Source organism: Desmodus rotundus, chromosome 3, assembly GCF_022682495.2.
Source record: "Desmodus rotundus isolate HL8 chromosome 3, HLdesRot8A.1, whole genome shotgun sequence".
NCBI classification, from domain to species: Eukaryota; Metazoa; Chordata; class Mammalia; order Chiroptera; family Phyllostomidae; genus Desmodus; species Desmodus rotundus.
In genome coordinates this window covers 41,010,834-41,037,550 of record NC_071389.1, presented here as the reverse complement: position 1 = coordinate 41,037,550, position 26,717 = coordinate 41,010,834, and the positions used below count along the sequence as shown (strand labels likewise).

The window sequence follows — 26,717 nt, the reverse complement described above, 5'->3', positions numbered from 1 at the left end:
GATCTTTTTAAAAAATTTTTATTGTTACTCAATTACAGTTGTCTGCATTTTCTCCCCATCCTTACACCCCACCCCAGCCAAACCCACCTCTCTCCCCAGCCTCCACCCTTCTTGTCTTACTTTTTATTATCAATCAGATCACCTGAGTAGGAGACTGAGAAATTGGCCAAAATACTTCACGTAATATGATCAGTCTCCTCATCTGTAAAATGAGGGACTTCGTTGAAAGCATCTCTGAGTTCTGTTCCTGCTCCGCTGTACATTGGTGCTGATTGTAGATGGGCAGGCATTCACACACTCCTTGCGGAATCAATGTAAAGCCACCAGGTCTCATCCCAAGCTGACAGATGGATTGGGACCCACAGCCAAGAGAGTACAACCATATTTAATGTGAAACTTTGGGGAATTGACTGGGAGTAACTGAAGTTTCTGGCAATGTAAAATGACTCTTTTTTTTCCCTCAAAGCTCATTAGAGAGATTTTAATATGAAGTTTCATCCTGCCTAAGCATTACGTAAAGATTTTATCTGACTTTTATAACTCTTATTTCTCGCCTAGTCTGAAAGCTCCAGGGCCACTTACCCTCTTCCTTTGCATCAGTGTCTGAAAAATAATGTGCAAGCATATGACATTTTCTGTGGCGTCCTGGATAAGGCACAGATTTTACCCCAAAGCAATCCAGGCTGTGAATCTTTTCCCTCCCACTGTCCCACAGAGACACAGACACACACACAGCACTGTAAATATAAAACTTGGTCTGGAATCGGAGGATTTGCAAGCAGAAAAGGAGCAGGACACACAGGATAATCTAATTCAGATGGAAATGTGCCCAGGTCAGGCACAGCTGAGCTGCATGCAATAGGGGGAGCTTCCAGCAAAGGGACTGTCAGGATGCCCTACATATTTACAGACAGGAGGCAGTGATGGCCCTGGCGATTTTACGAAGTATCAGGCCAGCTTCCAGGGTGAGGAAGCTGCTTTGTGAGGACAGGGAATTCAGAGCTCTAACTCATGTCAAAGGTGCTCCTTGGTGCCAATCCAACACCAACAGGAATTCACAATTTGAGGTGTTGTGAAAGAAACTGCTTTCAGTGCAGAACAGCTCAATGGTGGTACAGCAAGGCTGTGAAAACAGCAGAGCTGTGAGGCAGCTCCAGGGTCAGGTAGCCCTGGGGCCCTGCCCCTCTTGAGCTGGGCAGCTCTGCTCTGCTCTCCTCCACACTGGTCTACTCAGCTCTGCTCCAGTCCACTCTGTACCCGTCTGCCTCTCTCTGCTACTGCACAGGTCATTTTCCTTCTGCTCCAGTGAGATGTCTCCAGTATTTCAGTGTAACCTAGGAAACACTGTTGTCCTCAGGGGAAAGGGAAAGTATACTCTCCCAGCCAGAGGGGGAATAGCTTATATAGTCAGAAGTCCCCACCCCTGATCCCTGATTGGTCCACTTTCATACAAATGAGGACTCCAAATGCTAGCATTTTGATTGGTCCAAAAAGTATGGCCTTATTGGTCAGAAGGGAGCTGCTCTGATGTTTAGTAAAGATGTTGATGGTATGAAGCTGCACTGATTTAACTGGATGGGGAAGCCTCAGGCCTACTGGTTGAAACTAGATTCTAGGAACTCCACAAGGCTGAGCTCAGATGGTAGAAACACAGTAGAGAAAGGCAGTGCAGTGCAGGAGGCAGGCAGCTTAGTGTAGGCTTCACCCTCAAGTGTGGTTTGCATGAGAGGCCCCTGTCTAGAAATGCCTGCTAGGCCCTGTCTTGGGTAGTTGTTGTTGTTTACTTTAAGCCCGGTTCAGACACCAGGAGACCTTAGTAGGTAGGCGTCTTCATTCTCAGGTTCATTCTGGTGTCAAGCTCTTCTCCCCTTCAGCTAACTCCAGCCTACATAGTCAGCCTGTTGTTCATAAACTCCCGAGGGAAAGGGGAGGTGATTGGGGTGAGGATATACCATGGAATTTGAGTTCCTTCTCTTTTCAACCTTCACTGTGACTTTGAGCAAGACATTTTACCTGGCAAGCCTCCCTTTTCTTCCTCTAATACATGGCTATGACGGTAAAAACTTCACTCAGCGGTGGTGAGAATAAAATTACAAGTGTAGCATGGGACTCAATAGGGTGCAACGAAGATGTAGCTTTATCCCCATATCCCCACCTCCAAACTCTGACAAGTACTCCTTTCTGCCTCTGAATTTCCACAGGGTCCCTCACTTTTCTCATTGCTCTTAGGTAACAAACATTCTGCTTGTCTTTGTCACTCCCAAGAAGCCTCAATGGGGTCATTGCGATTAGCAGCAATTTACAGCCGAGTAAGTATACACTTTATAGAGCTCTATAAATTAGCTAATTTAGCTTCCTGTTCCACCCAGTTTTAGAGTTGAAAGGTTTCCAGGTGAGGTGGGTGGGGGTGCAGCCAATACTCCTCCAAGTACCACGTGCTCCCTCCAAGCATTTACCAGTTACTGAGGGGAAGGGGCTGCAGCCCAACTGAGCAACGGAATGGAGTGCTTCACCATCAAAACCACGGCCAGCTGGAGAATCCACCTGCAGCTCTATCCCTGAGCATGTCCCTGTGTGCAGGGTGATGTAAAAGCTTCCCTTCACTACATGTGAATGATCCTATATCACGTGGCACTACAGAGAAATACAAAATGTATACATTCACCCTCGACATCCGGAACAGAGCTGTCCAGAATTTTCTGTGATGAGGGTAATGTTCTATAGCTCTACTGTATATCATAGGCACGTGCCATGTGGCTGTAATGAGAAAATAAAATTTAATTGAAATTCATGATTAAATATCTAATGTGGTTAGCAGCCAGTAGATTGATCAGGGCAGGTCTAGAACCCTGAGTCACTTAATAAACTACTCCCCAAATGATGTGATGATGCCGGGCCAGCATTTACTGCACAGTCCAGAAAGTTAAATGTAGAGTCATGGTCTTTTGGGATCAGGAGAGTCTACCTTCAGTGTGAGAGAACTTCACTCTTCTTTCTGCATTTGCAATCTGGCACACTAACTTTATTATTGGATTGAAACAAATATCTATTGAGCCTCCATTAACAGCAACGGAATTAAACCTTTCCAAAACATAATCCGGGAATATGGAGCCTGCACTTTTCTAAATATTTTACAACTCATTTTCACAAGCCTGTATAGATAGGGAAATAAGATGCCAGAAGAAAGAATCCCCAAAATAAAGTAGGATTAAAAATATTACTTAAATAAGAGAAGTATGGAATGTAGGCCCACAGTTGATATGGCTAAGTGATGACTTCAAGGATACAAGTTCTTTCTTCCTTGTTGGTACAGTCCTTGACAATTACCTTCAGACCAGTGGCATTCTAAAGAAGGGGAAACGGGTGGAAAGCATACCCATTCTTCTAATAAGCACACATCACTACTATCCACACCTCTTTGGCCAGAACTTAGTGAAATGACCCCCCCTAGTTTCAAAGGAGTCTGGGAAGTGCTTATGTTTCCTTCCTAGATGAAAGGTAGATGTAACAAGTTAAAATATGGGGTTTACTAAGGACAAAGAAGGGAATGGAAATTGAGAGATGAGTAGCAATCTCTGTCAAAGAAACAGAAATGTTTTGAATTCCACAATCATGCAAAATGTCTACATTCCAGTGGTGAAATTGGAGAGGTAACTGGGAAAACCAAAAATCACTTTTACACACCTTATTCACCAAAAAAATTCAAACTTAAAACAAAATTAGAAGAATTAAATTAATGCAATTACTTTTTTACCAATCTAAATATTCTAAGTCCTGTATTTAAAGCAGCAAATAGGACTTCCCACCAAGATGGAGGCATAGGTAGATACACTGTGCCTCCTTGTACAATGAAAAGAAGGACAACAAATGTAAAACAAAAAACAACCAAACCTGCCAGAAAATCAAACTGTATGGAAGTCTGACAACCAAGGAGTTAAAGAAGAAACATTCATCCAGGCCAGTAGAAGGGGCAGAGAGGACTCACAGAAAGGTGGCGGTTGGAGGACCTGGGTGGGCGAGACGGAGGCTGATGGAGTGGGTGGTCCCACTTTGTGTGCGGATAAACTGGGAGGAACAACCAGGGAATGAGACAGACCTCACAACCCAGGGTCCCAGCAGGAGGAAAGCCTCAAAACCTCTGACTGAAAAAACCTGTGGGACTTGAGGTAGCAAGAGAAACTCCCACCCTCACAGGCGTTTGTTAGAGAAACCCACAGGGTCCTAATGTACACAAACCCACCCACCCAGAAATCAGAACCAGAAAGGCCTAATTTGCTTGTGGGTAACACAGGAAGTGACTGAAAGCTGGCCAGACCTGAAAGCCGCACTGTTCCCTCTGACCCCTCCCCCACCTACAGCTCCACAAGGCAGCAAAGTGGGTTACCCTGCCCTGAGAACACCTAAGGCTCCGCCCCTTACTACGGGTAACAGGCAGGTCAAGAGAAAAAATGGCCCAAATGAAAGAACAGATCAAAGCTCCAGAAAAATACAACTAAGTGATGGAGAGATAGCCAACCTATCAGATGCACAATTCAAAACATTGGTTATTGGGATGCTCACAGAAATAGTTGAATACGGTTGCAAAGTAGAGGAAAGTGTGAAGGCTATGCAAAGAGAAATAAAGGAAAATGTACAGGGAACCAACAGTGACAGGAAGGACACTGGGACTCAAATCAACAGTTTGGGCCAGAAGGAAGAAATAAACATTCAGCTGGAAGGAATGAAGAACAAGAATTCAAAAAAATGAGGAGATGCTTAGGAACCCCTGGGACAACTTTAAACACTCCAACATCCAAATCATAGAGGAGCCAGAAGGAGATAAGGAAGAGCAAGGAACTGAAAACATAATGAAGGAGAACTTCCCTAATCTGGCAAAGGAAATAGACTTCCACAAAGTCCAGGAAGCTCAGAGAGTCCCAAAGAAGTCAGATCCAAGGAAGCACACACCAAGGCACATCATAATTACATTACCCAAGATGAAAGATAAGGAGAGAATCTGAAAAGCAGCAAGAGAAACGGAGACAGTTACCTACAAAGGAGTTCCTATAAGACTATCAGTAAGGTTTCTTTCTCAAAAGAAATGTTACAGGCAAGAAGGGGCTGGAAAGAAGTATTTAAAGTCAGGAAAGGCAAGGACCTACATCCAAGATTACTCTATCCAGCAAAGCTATCATTTAGAATGGAAGGGCAGATAAAGTGCTTCCCAGATAAGGTCTAGTTAAAGGAGTTCATCTTCATCCAGCCCTTATTATATGAAATGTTAAAGGGACTTATCTAAAAGAAAACAAAACTATGAACAGTAAAATGACAAAAAAAACACAACTATCAACAACCAAACCTAAAAACAAAACAAAAACAAACTAAGCAAACAACTAGAACAGGAACAGAATCATGAAAATGGAAATCGCATCAAGGGTTATCAGCAGGGAGGGGGAAGGGGAGAATGGGGGAAAGGGTACAAGGAATAAGAAGCATAAATAGCAGGTACAAAGTAAGCAGGGGGATATTAAGAATAATATAGGAAATGGAGAAGCCAAAGAACTTACATGTATGAACCATGGATAGGAAGTAAGGTGAGAGAAGGAATGCTGGTGGGAGGAAGGGTGGAGGGGTATAAAGGGGAGAATAAAAATGGGACAACTGTAATAGCATAATCAATAAAATATATTTTAAAAATAAAGCAGCAAATAAAGATGCACTTGTACCTACTAAAAATCCATCATAATCAACACACAGAATTGGAAAGTTTATTTACTTAAAACACTTTACAACTATTAAACTGTTATTGGACAATCATTTATTTAAAATATCCTAAATATAAAAATAAATCAAACATTGCTTCTATTTTTCAAATGTCAAAGTCTTTTCCATAGAAAATAGAAAAAAAACTTTTAGAAACTAAATATTACAATTAAGCTACATCAAGTTTTTTTTTTATCCTTACCCAATGACATTTTCATTTGCTTTTTTAGAGAGAGGAAGGGGGAGAGAGAAGCATCAATGAGAAAGAAGCATCAATGGGTTGCCTTCATACCACCCAGACCGGGGATCTGTGCAGGGGCTGGGGAATCGTATGGCCATGCCGCGGATGAACCCACAATCTAGGTATGTGTCCTGACTGGGAATTGAACCCTCAACTTTTTGGTTATGGTAAGGTGCTCCAACCACTGAGCCACACTGGCTGGGGCAAGCTACATCAACTTTAATAATTGTACACCATTTTCTTTTGTGGTCGTGTTTCAGTGCTTTACAAATTTCCATACCACTTCTTTGCAATGTACAGATTCACAATAAGAATGAACGCATACAACTGTATACACACTGTATACATTTTACATAGGAATGGTTCTTGTTAAATATACATACAGAGAACCTAAAACGGTAGTATTGTGCACTAAAAGCCACCCCATAGAGTCAGATGTGCCACTACACAGACAGGAATAGAGGTACAAGTATGATCTAACATTCTGGTTAGCACTCCAGTTGTCCAAGATGACATCATAATGAGGGATGCTCAGTTTAATGTTTCTAGACAACACATTAACTCTTAACCTATTAGTTCTATTAATTCTAAATCAGTTCAACAGCCTTATTCATTGAAAAAATACAGTGAACTTGAAGTATTTTTCAATACATTAAGTTAATCTCAGGATAAACATCATTGTCACAGGTATACACACTTCGTTTTAAAAAGGAAAAATGTTACTTTTACAGAAAATGCTCAAAGTTAAAAATCATTTCCAAATTAGTCTGTGGTTTTACTTTATTATCACTGGGATATATAACAACTTACCACATAAGATAAATGCTAAAGTTTTCTTCCCTGGTATATGCACTTAAACATCAATGATAACCCAGACATGTATAACTCATGGTTTATAAGAAATATTCATAACGCTTTACCACCCACAGGGTGTCAATCTCACCGTATTAACCAGATGTGGAAACGAATCCCACTTCTGGCCAGTTCCTGAATTTCCATATGATTAATCACAATAATACAGAACTTTAAATTACATTAGTCTTGTATAAATACTTCTATATCAAGCAACTTAAATTCTACCTATCACCTGGAAAAGTAGTAAATCACAAAATTGCTTTTTCTCTATTAAGAAAAGAGTCTAGTTTTAGGTCCTTATTTAGAAATTGCATGGATTATTTAGAAATTCCAAGTATAATAATCTAAAATTTATGAGCAATTGAACTGTGAAAATACTAATTTATTGAAACTGTTGTTTTACAATAAATTCCTCTAAAAGGGAGCTTGAAGAGCTTGGAAAATCTCAATTATAAGCAAGTAGTAAATACCAAAGGAGCTCATGTCTTACATTGACCAAAATATACCAGAATGCCATAATATTTAGAAAATTTTAATAAGCATGCTAAAATATTTTCAAAGGCTTATTTCATTTTCACAGGCAAGCAGAGACTACAAGGATGTATGAAAATGCAAACCAACAACATATTTGCAAATATACTGAAAAAAGACATCAAAATCTAAGAGGTAGTCAACAGAAGTAACCCTGATAAAAAAACAAAATATCCTCACAGATGCGCCCTAACCTCAGAAATTTGAATACAGTATGAAATTCTTGTATTTTCAGAAATTAAAAAAAAAATTACTGGCAGAGAATCTAAAAACCAAAAATCTAAATGAGTAACACTGTAAATGGAAACAATATTTGTATTTTCAAGGAAACGTTAAGAATAAACTCTAGACCCAAGGAGGTCTTCAGCCTGCAGGCCCAATCTGACCTACCACCAGTTTTTGTAAAATAAAGTTCTACTGAAATACAACCATAACAATTTGGTTTACATATTGTGTGTGGCTGCTGCCTTCATACATGCTTAACAGCGGAGCTGAGTACTTGCTACTGATCACATAGCCAACAATGCTTAAAGTAATGACTATAGTATTCAGCTTTAAGGAATGCAAGATGCCAGTTGTGTCACAATTCAATTCCTTTTTATAATGAAATAGTCCTGACATTTTCCAGCTTTTTACTTTTGTGGCCTAACATCAAGGAGTATTTCAATGTCATCATAAAAAGATTTAGTATGGCACTGTCCAACAGAACTTCTGCAACGATGGACATATTTTATATCTGCACAGTCCAATACTTAGAGCCATTAGCCAATGCTGCTCCTGAGCATTTGAACTGTGGCTGGTACAACCAAGGAACTTAATTTTAATCAATTTAGTTAAAATTGCTATGTGTGGCTTGCGGCTACAATATTGAACAGCACATATTTTACTCAACTAAATGAAAATGCCAAAGTGTAACTCTTAAAAAAATTAGAAAGTAACACCTTTGAAAATAAAGAGCTTTAGGCAGAAACGAACTGAATACCACGAACACAGCCTAAGACAGATTGCTTAACTGGTAAACTATATCAAATTGATTCCAAATTGTGACATCACTACACCATCTCTTCCCAGTGAAGAGGCAAATTTATTATAGTATTGTTAGCAGAAACCCTGATAATTTAATGCTTAAAGGCAAAATAAGTGTAATCTCATTAATTGTATTAAAGAGCATATGGACGTTTCATAGAAAGTATATTTTTAGCTTGTTTCACGTCAGAAAGTCACCTCATAAAAATCAGTTGACTTCCTCACCCGTCGCATTTCAACCATGCTGTGCATAAGCCCTCATTTATAGTAGGTGCACAGAAGTATAACCACTTCTGAATCTGCAAAATTTCCAATTAGCTACTTTGCTATGGCAAAGTCACTTCAACAGTTAAAACTTCCAAATGTTTTATCTTCTATTTATGGCAAAATATACGCATTCAATGCCAGAACTTGATGCTTGAGGGAAAAGTTTGTATACATCAAATAAAAAATGTAACTCTTTACAGTCCTACATGTGCCTACCATAAGACTATTTTTATATGAACCAAAACAATAAAATAGATAATATTTTAAATTACTTATTACTGATTACATATCACAAATTAACTGCATTACTGACACAAATGAAAACATTAAAATATACATAGTCAATCTGAAAATAGAATACTCTCAAAACACAAATGTTTGAGAGGTATGCCTAATTACATCTTCTAATTATTCAAATGCGCTCCCTCAGAGAGATAGCTAATTCTATATTTTGTTTTCAAAGTTAGCCAGCAGAATTAATTTTGTGCCTGTTCAACGGCTGGTATCCTGTATCATAAACTTCTTTTTCAATCTGGTAGTTAGTGGAAAGACAGAAAATACTTAAGGACACTTCTGTTGGTTTTCCTTTGAGTTTAATCAGAGGTTGTGGCAGGAACTTTAGCTGAGAGATTTCTTCTGGTGCTGGTAATGTGCCGTTGCTGTGCTAAGAAGGAGCGTGCAGGAGGGCCTGCACCAGGGTCTTTGCAAGCACCACTGCTGCTCAGAAGTCGAGACTCCATCCCCAGTTTCTGAAAAGCGAGACTCTAAACAAAACCAAATAAACACATAAAAAGACCATTTAGAGTTAGAGTTTAAAGTGCTTTTCACATACATAAAGTCATTTCATCCTCAAAACACTCCTACAAAGCTGGTGTTTTCCTCATTTTTTATGGAAAAGAATAAGGCAACAGAAGCTAATTAATCTGCACATGGTAATGCTAGTAAGAAGGAGTTGTTTTCTCCTTCTTACTAGCATTACCATGTGCAGATTAATTAGGCATAAAACCAGTTTCTCTGTTTTAAGTCACTAAATATAGAATCATTAAAAACAGTAGCTTAAAAAATGTCCTAGAATTAACTTAAATTAAAACAAGAAAAAAAAAAATTCCAAAGCAAATTTATGTGTGTGGGCCATCACTCTACCCACTATGAGCAGACATAACATAACAGAGAGGCTTTGATCATTGGTTATCAAAGTGTGATCTCTGGTTAGTATTAGCACCACTGGGAATTGGTTTAAAAGTGCAATTTCTGCCTGTAGATTCTACCCAGACCTATGAGTAAGAAGCTGTGCAAGTGAGTCCAATGATTTGTCCTTTAACAAGACTTCTGATGCATGCTAAAGTTTGAGAACTACAGTATAGTTCAAAGTTACTATGATTTACCTACATAATGATACTTGACAAAATTACTGTGGCTGTGGCCATTGGGTTTCTTAGTAAGGGAAATCATTCCTTCTCTCTCACTAAGGACAGCATAACACAATTTTACTGAATGTAGCATTATTAGTGATTAGTATAATACATAGAATCAAGTAGATCATAAAAATATATAGGTTGACAAATGAATAAATAATGCATTATTTGATTTTAATATCTTTTATGATTTATGTCTCAAAAGGCCACACAAAAACAGGAAAACAATACACAATACTCGATATTAACTAGGATGATTGACCCAAGATGGAAGATTCTGGGAACACTTCACTCACAATTTCCCTCAAGACCTTGCTAAATGAAGCCCGATTTTGTCAAATAGAGCCAAGAAGGGAAGAAAAGAACACAGAGGAAAGGTAGGATGGCATGAAAGGAGCAAAGCATGTCTGAGGAAGGACAGCTGGTTCTACGCAGTGAAGCACAGGTTCACACGTAGGAGTCTACAAACAGATACTCTCCCACAGCAAACCAGCAGCACCTAAGGTAGAGAGTGGCTGCATTATTACCTCTTCTAACTGGTTGAGATAGCCCAGGACAACCTTACATGTTATGAACTGCTTTTCTTAAAAACATCCTATACATACTAAGGGTAAAAAAATAAAATACATTTCAAATTATTTCACACTACGTTTCTCCTTGTTAGGACAATTATTGGAGAGTATTCACTGGATTTAAAAAAAATAAATACATGAAAGGACACACTGAGAGGCTTTAGGGGATGTTAAAATAAATGTTGATTACTAGAAGCACTTAATTTGGCATTACACAAATGTTCCTATTTCTAAAGAAACCTTATATGGACCACAAATAAAATGTTTTAGCTAAAATAAGGTAATGTTAAAAGTGTTAATGGAGTGTTGTATGTGTGATTCATGTGCATTAATGACAGGTCCATGAATCACAGAATCACTTACTGATTTTGGAAAGGTCGAAATCAACTAAGCATATTAAACTAAAATACAGAGTCAATTTGGATTATTACCAACATTTTGTTTATTTTTGAATACATTTTATTGATTATGCTGTTATGGTTGTCCCAATTTTTCCCCCTTTGCCACCCAGTACACCCCTTTCCCTCTGGCAATCCCCACCCTTAGTTCATGTCCATGGGACATGCATATAAGTTCCTTGGCTACTCCATTTCCTATACTGTTCTTAACATCCCCCTGTCTATTCTGTACCGTTTGTACTTCTTAACCACAGCAACTTTTCCCCATTCTGCCCCTTGCCCCCCCAGCTGATAACCCTCCAAGTGATCTTAATATCTAGATTGTGTTCCTGTTTTGCTTGTTTGCTTAGTTTGTTTTTAGATTCAATTGTTGATAGCTGTGAATTTATTGCCATTTCAATGTGCATAGTTTAGATCATCTTCTTTTTCTTAAATAAATCCCTTTAATATTTCATATAATAAGGGCTAGGTGATGATGAACTCCTTTAGATTTACATGGTCTGGGAGGCATTTTATCGACCCTTCAATTCTAAATGATAGCTTTGCTGGATACAGTAATCTAGGTTGTAGGTCTTTGCTCTTCATCACTTTGAATACTTCTTGCCAGTCCCTTCTAGCCTGCAAAGTTTCTTTTGAGAAATCAGTAGGTAACTCTCTGCTTTTCTCTTGCTGCTTTTAAGATTTTCTCTTTATCTTTAACCTTTGGCATTTTAATTGGGATGTGTCTTGGTGTGGTCCTCTTTGTGTCATTCTTGTTTGGGACTCTCTGTGCTTCCTGGACTTGTATATCGATTTCCTTCACAAAATTAGGGAAATTTTCTTTCATTATTTTTTCAAATAGGCTTTCAATTTCTTGCTCTTTCTCTTCTTTTAGCACCCCTATGATTCGAATGTTAGTATGTTTGAAGTTGTCCGAGAGGTTCCTTAGCCTATCATTGTATTTTTGGATTCTTTTTTCTTCATGCTGTTCTGAATTGTTTTGCTCCCTTGTGTTCCAAATCATTGATTTGATTCTTGGCTTCACCCATTCCACTGTTGGTTCCTTGCGAATCTTTCTTTATTTCACTTACTGTAACTTTCATTATTGCCTGCATCTTTTTTATGCTGTTGAAGTACCCAATGAGTTCCTTGGGCATCCTAGTAACCAGTGTTTTGAACTCTGATCTGATAGATTGCTTATCTCCATTGTGTTCAGTTCTTTTTCTGGAGTTTTGTTCTGTTCTTTCATTTGGGCCATATTTCATTGTCTCCTCATTTTGGCACTCTCTGTTTTTTTTTTTTCTACATATTAGGTAGAGCTGCTTTGAACCCCGGTTTTAGCAGCTTGGCCCATTATAGAAAAGCGCACAAGTAAATTGCATGGGATAGGGCCTCAGGTAATCACCAGGGCAGGGCAATAACGTGAACCAGGTTGATGGAGTCTCAGATATGGTGTCCCCACTCTGTGGCTCTGAGTGGGGGAGGATACAGAAAGGGGACAATGCCACTGTTTGGCCTCTGTAGTTTTGTCTAGGAGGAAGCTGCCCCTAGTTCTTTCATTGATCCCAGACACTTTAGTTTCTCTCTGTATGCCACAGGTGCCTTCCAGCTGCTACTCTGGTGCTGAAGACCAGAGGGAATGAGTCTGCATAAGTCCTCAGTCCACTGCGGGCCCTTTCAAAGGAGACTCCCCAGAACCCCCCAATTACTTCTGGTGCCCCAACCCCCACTGGTTTTTAAAGCCAGAATTTATGGGGATGTATCTTCCTGGCACTGGAACCCTGGGCTGTGTGGTCTGGTGTGGGGCTGGGATCCCTCTCCTGAGGTAACCCTCTCGATTTTCATCCACAACACATGGGTATGGGACCACCCATTCCGTGCCTCCATGTCTCTGCCTCTCCTACCTACCTCAATGAATGTGGCTTCTTTAATTCCTTTGCTTTTGGACTTGCATACAGCTTAATTTTCTGACAATTCTGGGTGATACTCGCTTTGTAGTCATAATTTTTGCTGTGGTTGTGTGAGGAGGGGAGCCGTGTTCACCTACCTATGCCTGCATCGTGACCCTTGATATTACCAACATTAAAAAAAACAGAATATGACAGAAAATAACCTGAGTGCAAAGAACACAGGGTAACTTTTGTTTACATTTATAATGTGAATGTACTGATTCATGTGTTTATCAAACATTTTGACCAATAAAACCTATTTATTGGTCAAAATGTTTGATAGACACAGTTCTAAACATCCAATCATTGACTGAATTTCAACTCACCTTATTATACCAGGCAGAAACAATGAGTTTTTCTTCATAATCACGGAACTTTGCTACTTTACATTCACTCTGGAAAAAGATATGAACACCATTAAAATCCCCAAAATAACCCCAAGTGACTAAAAATAGAATCATTTCTTCACATGTTTATTGACAGAATTTGATGAATGCATTTTGAGGTATAGAAAATCATCAAAATGCAAACTGCATCAGGGAGAAATGCATGTATAACAGCTTTAAAGAGTAAGGTTGTGACTAGTGAATCTTTATATTTGAAATTTTACTGGTAAAATAGGTATCAAAAACCAACAACAACAAAGGAAAAAACAACAAACTAGTGATTGTTATGTCATTGTCCTCCTGATTTAGAAAAGAGTAACAACTTGTTTAGATAACAAAACAGAGCTGGTCCTATTGAGGAGTTAAAACCAAAGAGAAAGAGGATGTAATAAAAAAATACCCCAGAAAATCCTTTACATCATCTATAAAGCTTAGAATTAATTTTTATCCCTCAGTTCTTGATGACCCATATACTAGATTTGTCTGTGGCCACAGTTACATGACACCTGGAGACTGACACCCATTTCTTAATTACTCTAATAGAGCTAATTTTATAATTTTCGTGAGTACAAGAGGGAGTTGGATTGTATAAAAATTATAAACTTAAAACACCTGAATGTTCCCACAGCAGGATGCTGATGACAGAAAAAGCGTGCAGGAAATGAGAGAGGTGAGACACCTTTGTTGTGGCTCAGAACCACTCCAGGCAAACACTCCCCAGGAAAGGTGGCAGGTAGAACCACCCCTGCTATTTACATTCCTTTTCTCCCTTTTTACCTTTTGCAGCATGCAGATAAGTCCCCATAAATTCAAGGCCCATGTGCTGACACTTAACTGAAGTTTTTCCTCAGAGCCTAGAGCTAAAGACACCATTCTGTCATCACATGTGTTAGGGAGCTGATTGTCAGGCATCAACAGTGCTGTCTATTGTCATGGCTTTTACTGAGAAGTGACTAATAAGAGCTATTTAGATTTCAGAGATTCAGTCCATTATTTGACAGAGGAGGAGACTGAGGACCAGAGAGGGCAGGTGACCACTTTAAGATAAGTTACCAACAGAGCTGTAACCCTGGCCTCTGATTTATGTAATATTTAATGGTGGGAGAACAGACAGATAAGATACAGCCTCTGGCCTCAATTCATTCTGACACAATTCAAAAAGAAAAACGATGCTACTGTGGGATGAAGTCAGCAGTGTAAAGTACATGGAGTCACGATGGAGAGGGAATTTTGCCTAAGGCATACAGGGAAAGCTTCACTGTATGGAGGAGGAGGTGTTTGAGTTGGATCCTCAAGAATGAGTAGTATTTCTTCAGGATTTTTTATAACAGCTGACATGGCCTAAACTTATACAAAGTGTATAGAAGGCTGTTGTGTATTCTGGATGTTAAAGTCTTTAAATCTTTAAACAAAGTATTTTCACCACAGCCCATATCTATTGATAATGGCTCAGAAATAACGTGAAGAGAATGGTAAGTGAACATAACATTTCTTTGAAATAAAGCATTTCTGGTTGATTCAAATAGAAACCAACTATCAATTATGAGAATTTCAAGCAAGTATACAGAATTCAACAGGGTTTGGCAATGACCCGAATGTCATTACGAGGAAGTAGACACTGACTTCAAGAATAGCATCAAATCTCACCATTGTATTAAAAAGAGTTTTATAAAACACTTTGCAGAGGAAACTAGAACATGCCCAATTATAAAAATCTAAGAATATACAGTTATATACTGATATACTTATACTACACCCAGCTCGTAAAAACATAATAATCACTGACACAAAAATAACTTTAAAGTGTAAAGACTCAGCTAACTAATGAGAACATTCTACTACCAACTAACTTTGTATAATTCATAACACACTGCCTCTTTAGTCAAGGGCTTACTGGGACTTTGAAGTACTTCCGTCTCTCAGGAATTCCACCTAATGAGTTTGTTTGGGTTCAGAAAAAGAGGTAAGATAAATTTGGCTATCTGAGTACAGTTGCCTACTTAAAAGGTAAGCTTGGGTTCTTCTTTCATTTCTGTTTTTTCTGAATGAACTCTCATCCACATAATGTTCAAAGGAGCATGATAGTGGAGTCTATTAAGAACTAAGTGGCATCGACATGACAGGCTGGTACAGAAGGAGGGAGACACATGCAGCAGGGTGCATAAACTGTGGGGAGACCAATCGCACGGGCTAGGGGGATGCTCTGCCATGAACACACAGAGTGCTCCCAGAGAACATTTCTAACTTCTTGTGAAAGTAATCACTGATGGCAAATTCATGTCGACAGTTAATTACCAGGATTACCCACAATAATGGAGAGATGTGTAAATACGGAAGTATTACCTCCAGAATCTCAATTCTTCTCTCTTTCTCTGCCAACTGCTTTCTAAGTAGCATTATTTCAGCTGATGCTGGATTTAATTTGGGATCTAAAGTTTTTATTACCTGTTGAAAGAAAAAATTACACTTACTTTCCTTATCAAATGTTGATATTTAGGAACATAGACAATAAACTCAGTGTTAAGTGGAAAATTATCCAGAAAGTGATCCAGCAGCTAAGTATATATAGTGTGACTCACAATTTAATCTGAATTGTAGGATAACTTATTCTATAGATAAGAAACAATAAAAATTCAGCATAAAAATGAAAAGTCCCCATCCCAAAATCAAATTTCCCTTCTGCAAGGTGCAGTAATTAGGGACAGTTATTTGGCCTTATCAAACTTTGAGCACTGAGGTCTTAAAGTAACCCCTTCCACATGTCTGACTTGAGCATTTTCTTAAAAGTTTAAATGAATTCAATAATATAGTAGAACTTGTTAATTATACAAATTGAGAGTGATACATACAAAATATTCAGCAATAACCTTTTTTAATATTATCTAGTTAAATGTAGTAATTATATATATAATATCAAAGTAATAGATATTGGTGATTTTGTCTTCAAACACTAGTGTGCCAATCACATTTATGTAAATTACTAAAAATTGAGTGAAACTCAGATGTTTGAATATAACATTGTTCTGAGACTTAGTTAAACTAGATAGTCAGCACTATAACAGAAAATCAGCTTAGAAACATCAGGAATAAGTTACAAGGAAAAACAAGTTTCCAATAATAGATGTAATTACAAATCCATTAAAATATTTAAAGTTATTCAATGAGTTAGGAAAATTTCATATATAGTTACAGAGGTATAGAAAAACGAGTAGAAAGGTAATATGCCTAACAATTTCTGAGATAATATGCATTGGTAAATATCCGTTGTTAAGAAAAATATACGAAAAGTTTAACAGCAGTTGTCTCTGAGAACATTTCTGTACTTTGTATCTTTTACTACAGGCATTTATACATCAGTAACTGAGCAACACTGAACGGTGTGGCACAGACTGCCTGGGTGTTTACGAAGCCCTGCCTCCCCGGAAGCTGAGTGTGGCTATATGGCTGAGCTCTGCCCACCGAAGTGAGAGTGAAAGTGGTTTACACTGTTTCCAGGCTTGACCCATTACATACCTCCCACACAATCTATGCTCTCTCTCATCTACTAGCTGGACAATGTCAATGAACTTGAGAACTGTGTGTGGGAAGAAGGCAGAACCTCTGCCACTTTAGGACTGTGAAGGAACTGTGTGTGGGAAGAAGGCAGAACCTCTGTCACTTTAGGACTGTGAAGGAACTGTGTGTGGGAAGAAGGCAGAACCTCTGTCACCCTAGCACTGTGAATGACTGCATGGAGCAGAGCCTCCCCCACTGATGATTGGATTTCATGGGACCAAGAACTAAACATCTATCTTGCTCAGCCTTAAGATATGGGGGCTTTATCTTTGCTGCAGGTACTATTTATGCCTTAATGAATACTATATACAACTTAAACATAAGAAGGGCAGATATTATCAGTATTTTTTCTTTTTTTATTTTTAGACAGAGGGGAAGGGAGGGTGAAAGAGAGGGAGAGAAACATCAATGTGTGGTTGCTTCTCATGCATCCCCTACTGGAGATCTGGCATGCAACCCAGGCAAGTGCCCTGACTGAGAATAGAACCAGCAACCCTTGGTTCACAGGCCAGTGCTCAATCCACTGAGCCACACCAGCCAGGGCAAGATATTATCAGCATTTTAAAACTTCACTATAAAACTGTTTTTTTATTCAGTACATTGAAATTTCCGAGAGAACACTTGCAGTTTATTCAGAAAATATATGGTATTCATGAAAATAAAAGATATTATGAGACCACTGCTAACAGATATTTAAAGTATAAAATTAAAAAAAGAGTAAGTAGCATGGTGAACATTAAAATAATGTTTATTTTTTTAACTGTGTAAGCTAGACTAAATGCTAAAATAATATTTCAAACAAGTTTGAAAAGCTAAATTTCCACAAAAGGCAAATTCATCTTCATTATAAAAGCCAAGGATGCCATATATTATACTGGTCATTTCCTCTAAGGAGGTCATTACAGTCAATGTTTAAAATGTTTCTATAAAGCCATGTGTTGGTTTTATCTGAGGCCAAGGTGAGAGGGACAGACCACAGGACTGACCTGGAAACACACCAGAAGCCTGACCAGCAGGGCAGGTGATGAGAGGAAAGTGACATGATACAAGTAGAAGAGCAGTACAATCAAGTGGAACAGGCCTGGTTAGCACCCGAGTCACAGAGACATGAGCTCCGTAAGATAAGGCACTCACATTTCTTGCTTTCTCTAAGTACATTTTATATCGTTCCTCCATTGCTTTCATGTCTTCATCTTTCTTCTGAAGAGCAGCTTCAAGTTCACTGATTTTTTGTGCTATAATTGAAAACGAAATGAAACATGACCAATTATTCCTTATTTAAAATACTCTATCCTCACATGAAAATATATTTATCACATTTATTTTTTAAGGACTGATAAGACAGCTTAAACCTTATACTTATTCTTTATATTGAAATCTTATCGAAAACTTTTGAACTACAACCAATATATCCTCAATCATTTCATATTATTTTTTTCTAAAAAATAATCTATAATCTGCTTTATCTAAATATTTCTTTCCTTTCTATCAAGTAATGAGCAAATATATCTTACAATTTATATTACCTTACAATATATATTACCTTAAATGTAAGTACAACCATCATAAGAGAAAATGAAGCATTCTTTTAATACAAAGTTCGAAGTTCATTTTAATCTGATTTTAAATTATTACTTATATTTTCATAATATTCATTCTATTACACTTCAAAATGTTTGATACTCCTACATATCAATCAGTTCATTAGACTTACTTTTCCTGCATTAAGATTAGATTATGTATCAATTACTTAAATTGCTAAAAATGATCACAGTACTTATTTCCAATGTATGTATCTATGCTTTGACCAAAGACTCATGCATAATTCTTATATTTGTCAACTAAAAAGGGCAAGTCCTTAGATCCAGGTGTTTACAAATACCTACCATTCTGATTTACATCTGGCTGAAGATCTTCAATGAGCTCTTGTTTCTTCTGTAATTCTTCATGGACCTCTGTGAGTTTTTCCCTAAGCAGTAGAGAGAAGAACAAGGAGCTTTGGAGCCAAACAGACCTAAGAATGAACACTGGCTTCTGCCACATAACATTTGGGGACTGTGGGTGAGTCACTTGCTGTTCCTTACTTCCCTCACCTGTGAAATGGGAAGAATACCTGCCAAATAGTACAGGGATTATTGTGAGGGTGTAAACTGGAGGGCACATGATGGGTGCCAAAGATGTGAGATTTCTTCCTTTACCACCTTTGCTTCCTAACGAAGATAACAGAAATATTGTATAGGAGAAACATCCCACATTTCTGCATAATCTAGTTGTGATAGTTGCCAGCTTTGTAAACTCTTCAAATGGTATTAGTAATGTAAATATGTGGAAGTGTGGGGTCATTGGTAGGCAGGCTGAGCCTTTTAGTATGTTTTTCTTTTCGCTCTTTGGTTGCAGCGGTAAACATTCAATTGGCACCAGGTTATTTGTTTTTATAAACAAAATTAGACAAAATATTAACTTTAGATACATTTAAAACCCCCTCTCATACTTGAAATGAAAGATCAGTTTTACTTACATATGAGCTTCCAACTTCTGTTTTAGTTTGCTGGACTACAAAAATTAAAAACAATTGCTGTAAGGTAACTATTGTGGCAAAGATAAATTTTCCAGACATCAAAATCTCTTTACCTCCTTTCAAAGGTGTATTATTTAAAATCATAAATGGGTTGAAAATTTGTAATAGTAATAAGGAACTTTTAAAAACATGAATTTCGGTATTTTTTTTCACTTCAAAGGGAAAAGAAAGGAAATAAAGAGCACTATACCAGAAAAATGCTTCATATTTCTGAATACAATGTAAATAAAATTTGAACTTGAAGACAAATAGAGAATTCAAGATGAATGTGATATATGGAGGAGTATCAAACACTTAAATGCCTAAAAAGTCATCTTTTTAAAATAAAATTTTTAAGATTTTAACCTTTTAATAAAGAATGGACTTAATGAACTAAGTTATCTTCATAATAAACTAAATCATTATACATTCAAACACTTTAATTTTAACATCAATATGAAGAGATTAGATTGTGTAAAATAATAAAATTCAAAAGATAAAATTTCCTCTTTAAAAAATGAGGAATTTAAATAGCAATAGTAGTTCTGTATTTACTAAATAGCTGCAGAGTTTAAAAATATATGATTTGAAATATAATGTGGACACCAACACTATTTTTAAAAGATAAAGAAACTTAAAATCTTTAAAACACTGCAGTCCAAATGTACTCCTCCAAATAGATCCTAAAATTCCCTAATGTGCCTTAACACTATATTTGTATTAGAAAGGTTACAATACCGTATATATGCACATATGAGATGCCGCCATGCATGAGACGATTTCTATTTTCCAAGCCCCCAGGGAAAAAAGAAAAAATCATATAAAGCATAAAAAAGACAGAAAGGAAACAACCTTTTCAATCTTCCTTTTCATCTCTTTATTTATTCTCTTTAGTTTTCTCCCCCATCAACACAGGTACAGTTACCTAACATTCCATCTGATCAATATCTACCTAATACACAATTAGGCCTATCTTTCTGCTGTTGTTTTAAATACATCGCTACCTCAATTATTAGTTCTTTCCTCCTGTTATATAGAGATCAAACTATAGGAACACTGCTAAGTATACTTAGGCTGTTTGATCTCTTCTAAGTCCTCTTATTTCTGCCCTCAAAATATATGCCACCAAAATCCATTAGAAATGGCAAGGTCATGAGTCAGTATGGAAGGAGGCAAGAAAAAGGGGCAATGTCTTCATGACAACATTAAGGTTTCTGTCCTTTAGAGGTTGGTATAAAACACTTTTTGATTGCTCTTTTGGTTGAAATTATTTTCTCATTCTTCCTTTTCTTACTAGAAGTTTTCCTCAATTCTGACTGATGCTTACTCTCACTAGGGTTTTTCTCAGTCTAGCCCTGTTGGATTCCCAGCAAAACTGTGAAGGCCTCAAATGAAGCATGCTCTCAATCAGGAATTACCATGAGCTTCCAATACATATCACCAATTCATAGGGTCCCAATTGGCAAAAATCACTGCATCTATTATGCAGATATATACGGTATTCAAGGGTATCATCAATGATAAAGGTAGCACTTTCAAATGCAGGATTAATTTGAGCATTAGGACCTATTACAGAGTGTCCTCGCAGCAGAATTAGTATAACTTTTAAGGTACTTACACTTTCTCCTTCAGACTTGGAGCCTTGCTCCTGTAAAGACTTCTGGAGATCCTCAATCTGCTGCTGCAATTCCTGGATGCGCTCTTTGCTCAGCCTGTTTTAAGATGAATCATGTGTTTATTTGTACTGAAAGTCAAAGTAGTTAAGATTTATAAAGGTGCATTTATGCAATTTAACTCATAAAGTGTGCATTTTATAGCAATAACACATGCTGAGCAATCGTCTTTGGTGAGGTATAATATATAGCATATAGGAGGCTACTTTCACAGAAAAATTTAATAAAAGAAGACACTTTTATCCTGAAAGCATATATACCACATTTAAAATTTTAAGGTATTTTATGTATCAGTGGTGAAAATTCAACATTTCTATGTTGTACTAACTGGAAAAAAAATAAGAAAACCAGCTCAAGTTTCCTACGGTTGTATTTATAATGAATGAAAACTAGGTTTACTTCTCCTATTTCAAATTTCACAGTGCGTTAGGAGAAGAGGAAGGTCACCATTTACCAACAGTTTCTTCATGACTTGTGTTTTAAATTAGAGATTAGTACCAGCAGTTAATGTCGATTTTCCAACTTACCATAATCTTATTCCTTAAAATCCTGCTTAAGAGTCATCTTAATTGGAAATTACCAGCAAGAGAGAGTATCTAACTTTTTCACCTTCATATATAATTGGGTGAGTGTGTGTATATATGCACATACATACACATACATATACACATATATGGAAAAAGTCTAGCCACTGTTAATAACACAAGAACAGTTTGCTTGACATCAATGTAACCTGGCAGCTAAGGAGAGTGGCTGGAATGCGCATGTGTGAACAATGACTACTTCACTGTACTAGGCGGTAAGGCCAGTAAACACTGGTGAGTGAGCATGTGTACTGTGTGGCCATTGCATTCAAAATGACTGAGAAAGTAGAGCAATGAATCTGCAACAAATTTCGCATTAAGCTTGAACATTCCTCAGCAGAAACTACTGGATGATTCAGAAGGCTTTCAGGGACAATGCAATGGGTGCAGCACAAATAGAAGGACAGCATAAACACTTCAAAGATGGTTGAGAAACTGCTGAAAGTGACCCACACTCTGCAAGGCCTGCAACAAGCAGAACACCCGAGAATGTTGAACATGTACAGGCTGCAATCAATAAAGACTGGAGACTGACAGTGTGAGAATTAGAGGCTGATCTGGGGATTCCAAAAACTACTGTATCTGAGATTTTGTCACAGGACCTTGGCATGAAATATGTCATGGCAAATTCATTCCACAGCTTCTGCTACCAGAGCAGAAGGGACATCAGCTGAATAATTACTTGATTCAAACTGCTACCAATGAATTAGATTTCCTCAAGAAGGTCATAACCAGAGGTGACTTGTGACTACAGCTATGATCTGGAAACAAAGGCCCAATGGAAGTCGCCTGGTTCTCCATGCCCAAAGAGGGTGCAGCAAAGTCGCAGCAAGATCAAGACCATGTTAACTGTGTTTTTTGATTGGGAAGGTGGTGTCCATCACAAGCATCAAACAATGGTTGATGGTCAAACAATGAATAAGGAGTGCTACACTTCAATATTCTCTGTCGGTTGAGTAATGCAGTACAATAAGAACGGCTGAAACTAAAGGCAACTGGTGACTGGCAGCTTCATCACAACAACGTGCCCACTCATGTATCCTGTCTCATGTAGTTTTTTTGCAAAGCATCAAGTCACCCAGGGGACTCAGCCCCTCTAGAACCCAGATTTGGCACCTTGTGACTTCTGGCTTTTCCCAAAACTAAAATCATCTTTAAAAGAGAACAGATTTCAGACCTGATCAATGACATTCAGGAAAATATGACAGAGCAGCTGATGGCAATTACAACAAAGGATTTTGCCGTGTGTTTGGAACAGTGAAAGAGACACTGGGAGAATGTGTGAGGTCCCAAGGTGCCTACTTCGAAGGGGCCTGAAGGGTCATTGTTCTACGTACAATGTTTCTTGTATCTTGTAACTCCTTTAATAAATTCCTCTATTTTCATAGTGCATGTCTGGATACTGTCTGGACACGCCTTGTGTGCTGCATGTGCATGCACATATTATATATGTGTCTATATGTAGTTATCACATAATATAATAATTATATTTTTAAATGTCTATCTTCCTCTACTAACTCTCTAAAAGCAGAAACTTAGCACCTCCAGTGTCAACTGATTTGAACTTTATCAGATAGTCATATTGAATGATCTCTTCACAAAACTAAAATGTTCTTTGTTTCACCACACCTGATGTAACGTATGCATGCAAGTATGAGAGACAAGGTTCATGTGCCTATTAGGTTCCTGGAGGTCTGTAAAATCTAATAAAATTTGGTCAAATAAATCAAAATATGTTTAGTCCAAGAATGCTATTTATAAGGCGAAGGTCAGCATAGTGGTTAAGAGCACAGGCTCAGGAATCAGATTGACAGAGAGTCAAATGTAGGATCCAGAATTTACTAGCTGTGTAACTCTGGGCAAGTTACTTAACCTCCTTGGACCTCAGCTTCCTTATCTATAAAAAAGTAATAATCATACTCATTACTTCATAGAATTATTATGAGGACTTAACTGATTAATACCAAAATATGCTTAGAAAAGTGCCTAGCATATAGTAACCACTATATAAATGTTACATTTGTTAATATTATAATTTTGAACACCTCCCCTTGCTAGCAGATAAATACACCATTTGCTTTAAACACATTATCTGTAATCTGCAAAATCTGCAAATAGATATCACCTCAAGTTGATAGCTGAGGACACTAAGTGTGGATTTAAGTAACTTGCTCAGAAGCAAACAGTTAAGTTGAAGAAGTGGGACTTAAATTTGACTCCACGATCTATGTCCCATCTCTGCAACAGACTGCAATAGAAAGCCAGATTGTCATTTATTCATTCATTAAATTCTCTGTCAGTTGTGAAAACACACAAATAAAATTCAAGGATAAGCAACCTGGTTAACAAAGTCTGCTCAGAGTAATGGGTAGTGACAGACTAACAACAACAACAACAACAAAATTAATCTTCTTCTAAAAACCCTACTTATTTTAACTACAATGATCTTTTCCACTTCTGGGAATCAAGATTTGGTGGTTAGGGAATTCAATCACCATGATTTATTCATTTTGAAGGAGCACGTCACCTTTGCTCCGTTTCCAATTCATTCATCTTGCGATGCTTCTGCTCTAGCTGCTCTTGGAGTTCTTCAATACGTTGGTTCTCAGTACCTTCCTGCTGTAGGCGAAGCATCTTATTTTCATGTTGCAGTCGAATAAACACCTCCCTGATAGTGAAAAATAAAATTGGTTTTAAAGTTTTTTAAGTGTAAGAGTTTTTATGTTCTTAACTTTCTAAAAAAGGGAAATTCCTGTCCACTCAATAGCTGTCATTTAAAAATGTTACCAAAGCTTCTGGAAGTTTTTAAGAAAAATACTATGTACACTGTAAGGCTATGTCTCAAGAAACAAGTAGTGAAGGTTTTTAAGGTACACTGTAAGATTATGCTGTATATCGTTAAATGTTTACTATGCAAATTCCTAAGAGGTGATATGAATTATCTTAATTTGATCATGTAGAAACTATCCACTAAAGGTAATACAGAGCATATCCATAAAAACATATAAAGGAAAAGCAATAGATTTAAGAAGGTAGAGTTTGCCTACAATTTTTAAATATACTTTTATAATGGCTGTCACAGACTATCTGCAGACTTTTTTGGTTTTTAGAAAAACATTGTATTAAAGGTTTACATACACATTTTCTTAAATACAAATGATAGAAATGTTACTAAATAAAAAAGTAGTGCTCCCCTACCTGCTGCCCTCTTAAATCCCACTGCCCCAAAGCAACTACTATCAATCTGAATCTTTATTCCTCTGAATGCTAGCACTGTAACTTTAAAAAATAGGCTCTATGGACATTTAAAAATGGTATTAGTATCACTAGATAGCAATAACTAAAAAACACAATTGGTTTCAGTCCTGCATGTAAGCTCTATCTGAAACAAAAACTGAACACAGTGAAAAATCAACAACTTTCTAAACATTATGCTTAGTGAAGAAGTCAGTCCCCAGAGGCCTCATATTGTAGGATTCCATGGCTATAAAATGTCCAACTGGTTGCCTGGGGATGAACCTGGAGGAGAGGCAGGAGTGAGGAATGACTGCTCATACGTACAGGGCACCTTGGGGGAGAACGGAAATGTTCTGAAATTAGAGAGCAATGATGGTTGCCCAACCCATGACTATACTAAAAACCACCAATTCTACGTTTTTAAATAGGTGAGTTATATCTCAATAAAGCCATTTAAATAAAGTGTGGAGTTAAAGTACGAAATAAAGCTGTCACCACAGAAAGGAAAACTATAAAAATATCAGGTTAGGCAAACGTCTGTAAGTAAACATAGTAGTAAAATACAAAGATAAAAGATGGGTAAGAGGAACATCTAAAATTTGTATGTTATTTAACATATGCTTAATCCTTCTACTGTACTGACCGCTCCTCTCATTTTTTTTTTTTTTTTACCATGTGGATTTGAATGCCACGTATTAAAAGGATTTTCCATTGAGTTTTAGAATAAAACACTCAACACAATACAAAAACCAGAATATGTCATTTCAGCTAGTTTGTGAAATTTCATTTTTGATACATTTTAAAACTGCTATAGTAGCAATAACAATGTGACTTAGAAACTTAAAGGAGATGAGATAAAGTAATTATGAGCACTGTGACTCATAAAATGGAAAGTTTTAAAGGCTAAGGAATTTATTAAAGAAGAAATCATATCTCTAATATTAAGTATGGATTATCAGTAAAAACAAATTTACCTATATTCCACTGGCATAATCTCAGCAGCAAGATTTTCGTAACTTTTTGTAGCAGACGCATCTAAACAACAACAGCAAAATAGATTAACATTTCAGTATCTCTACTATTAAAAAAGTTTTTCTAAATCCAGCAAAATTTACCTGTTTGGTTTAGGTGATCCTGCTGTACTTGTGAACACCGAAGTTCTTCATTTGTTTCTTTCAGAGTATCACGCTGTTCTATTAGTCTCTAAAAAAGGATTGTTTATTATAAACAAAATTTTTAGTTCTGCCCACACATGGTGTACTTTATGTTTACAATCATTTATTTTAATAAGTTAATTTGATAATTGGCAATGTTTTAGTGCTAAGGGATAATTTTCTCTTGTAAAAATCACATAAATAATACAGTGTTTGTATAACACAATGCTTGTGACTTCCCCACTAGGCAGTCTACCTTTGATCCAAATGAATGTAATCATGCAACAGAGTACAAATATACAACTGTGGAGTAATTTTTTTAAAAAGCATGGGCTATGATGGCAAATGGATTATGGTTTGAATTCTGTTTCACTCCTTCCTAGCTGTATCATCTAGGGCAAGTTATGGTATTCTTTGGCTTTAGTATCCATATTATCAAAATAGGAATAGTGACAGATATAAACCCTTGCAAAAGTGTTTTGAGTAATAAGTTAGAGCTGTACACAGAATATAGTCTTGTGTGTAAGAGATGCTGGATCTTGTTATTTCTTTTTATTACTAATGTGCAATTTTACTGAAAAAAGTAATAAATAGCA

At 37.2% G+C, this 26,717-nt stretch overlaps 1 protein-coding gene across 1 annotated transcript in view; it reads right to left on the bottom strand.

Moving 5' to 3' along the window:
• Positions 1-5,733: 5,733 nt before the first annotated feature.
• HOOK1 (hook microtubule tethering protein 1) overlaps positions 5,734-26,717 on the bottom strand; it is a 54,847-nt gene continuing 33,863 nt past the window's right edge. The window contains exons 13-22 of the mRNA XM_024571091.3: positions 26,083-26,170; positions 25,942-26,002; positions 24,258-24,398; positions 21,092-21,185; positions 19,435-19,469; positions 18,803-18,885; positions 18,051-18,151; positions 15,705-15,806; positions 13,302-13,370; positions 5,734-9,426 (exon numbers count right to left, since the gene is read on the bottom strand). Coding sequence (XP_024426859.2) covers positions 9,256-9,426; positions 13,302-13,370; positions 15,705-15,806; positions 18,051-18,151; positions 18,803-18,885; positions 19,435-19,469; positions 21,092-21,185; positions 24,258-24,398; positions 25,942-26,002; positions 26,083-26,170 — 945 coding nt within the window. The 3' untranslated portion in view covers positions 5,734-9,255. The remainder of the gene's footprint in view (positions 9,427-13,301; positions 13,371-15,704; positions 15,807-18,050; positions 18,152-18,802; positions 18,886-19,434; positions 19,470-21,091; positions 21,186-24,257; positions 24,399-25,941; positions 26,003-26,082; positions 26,171-26,717) is intronic.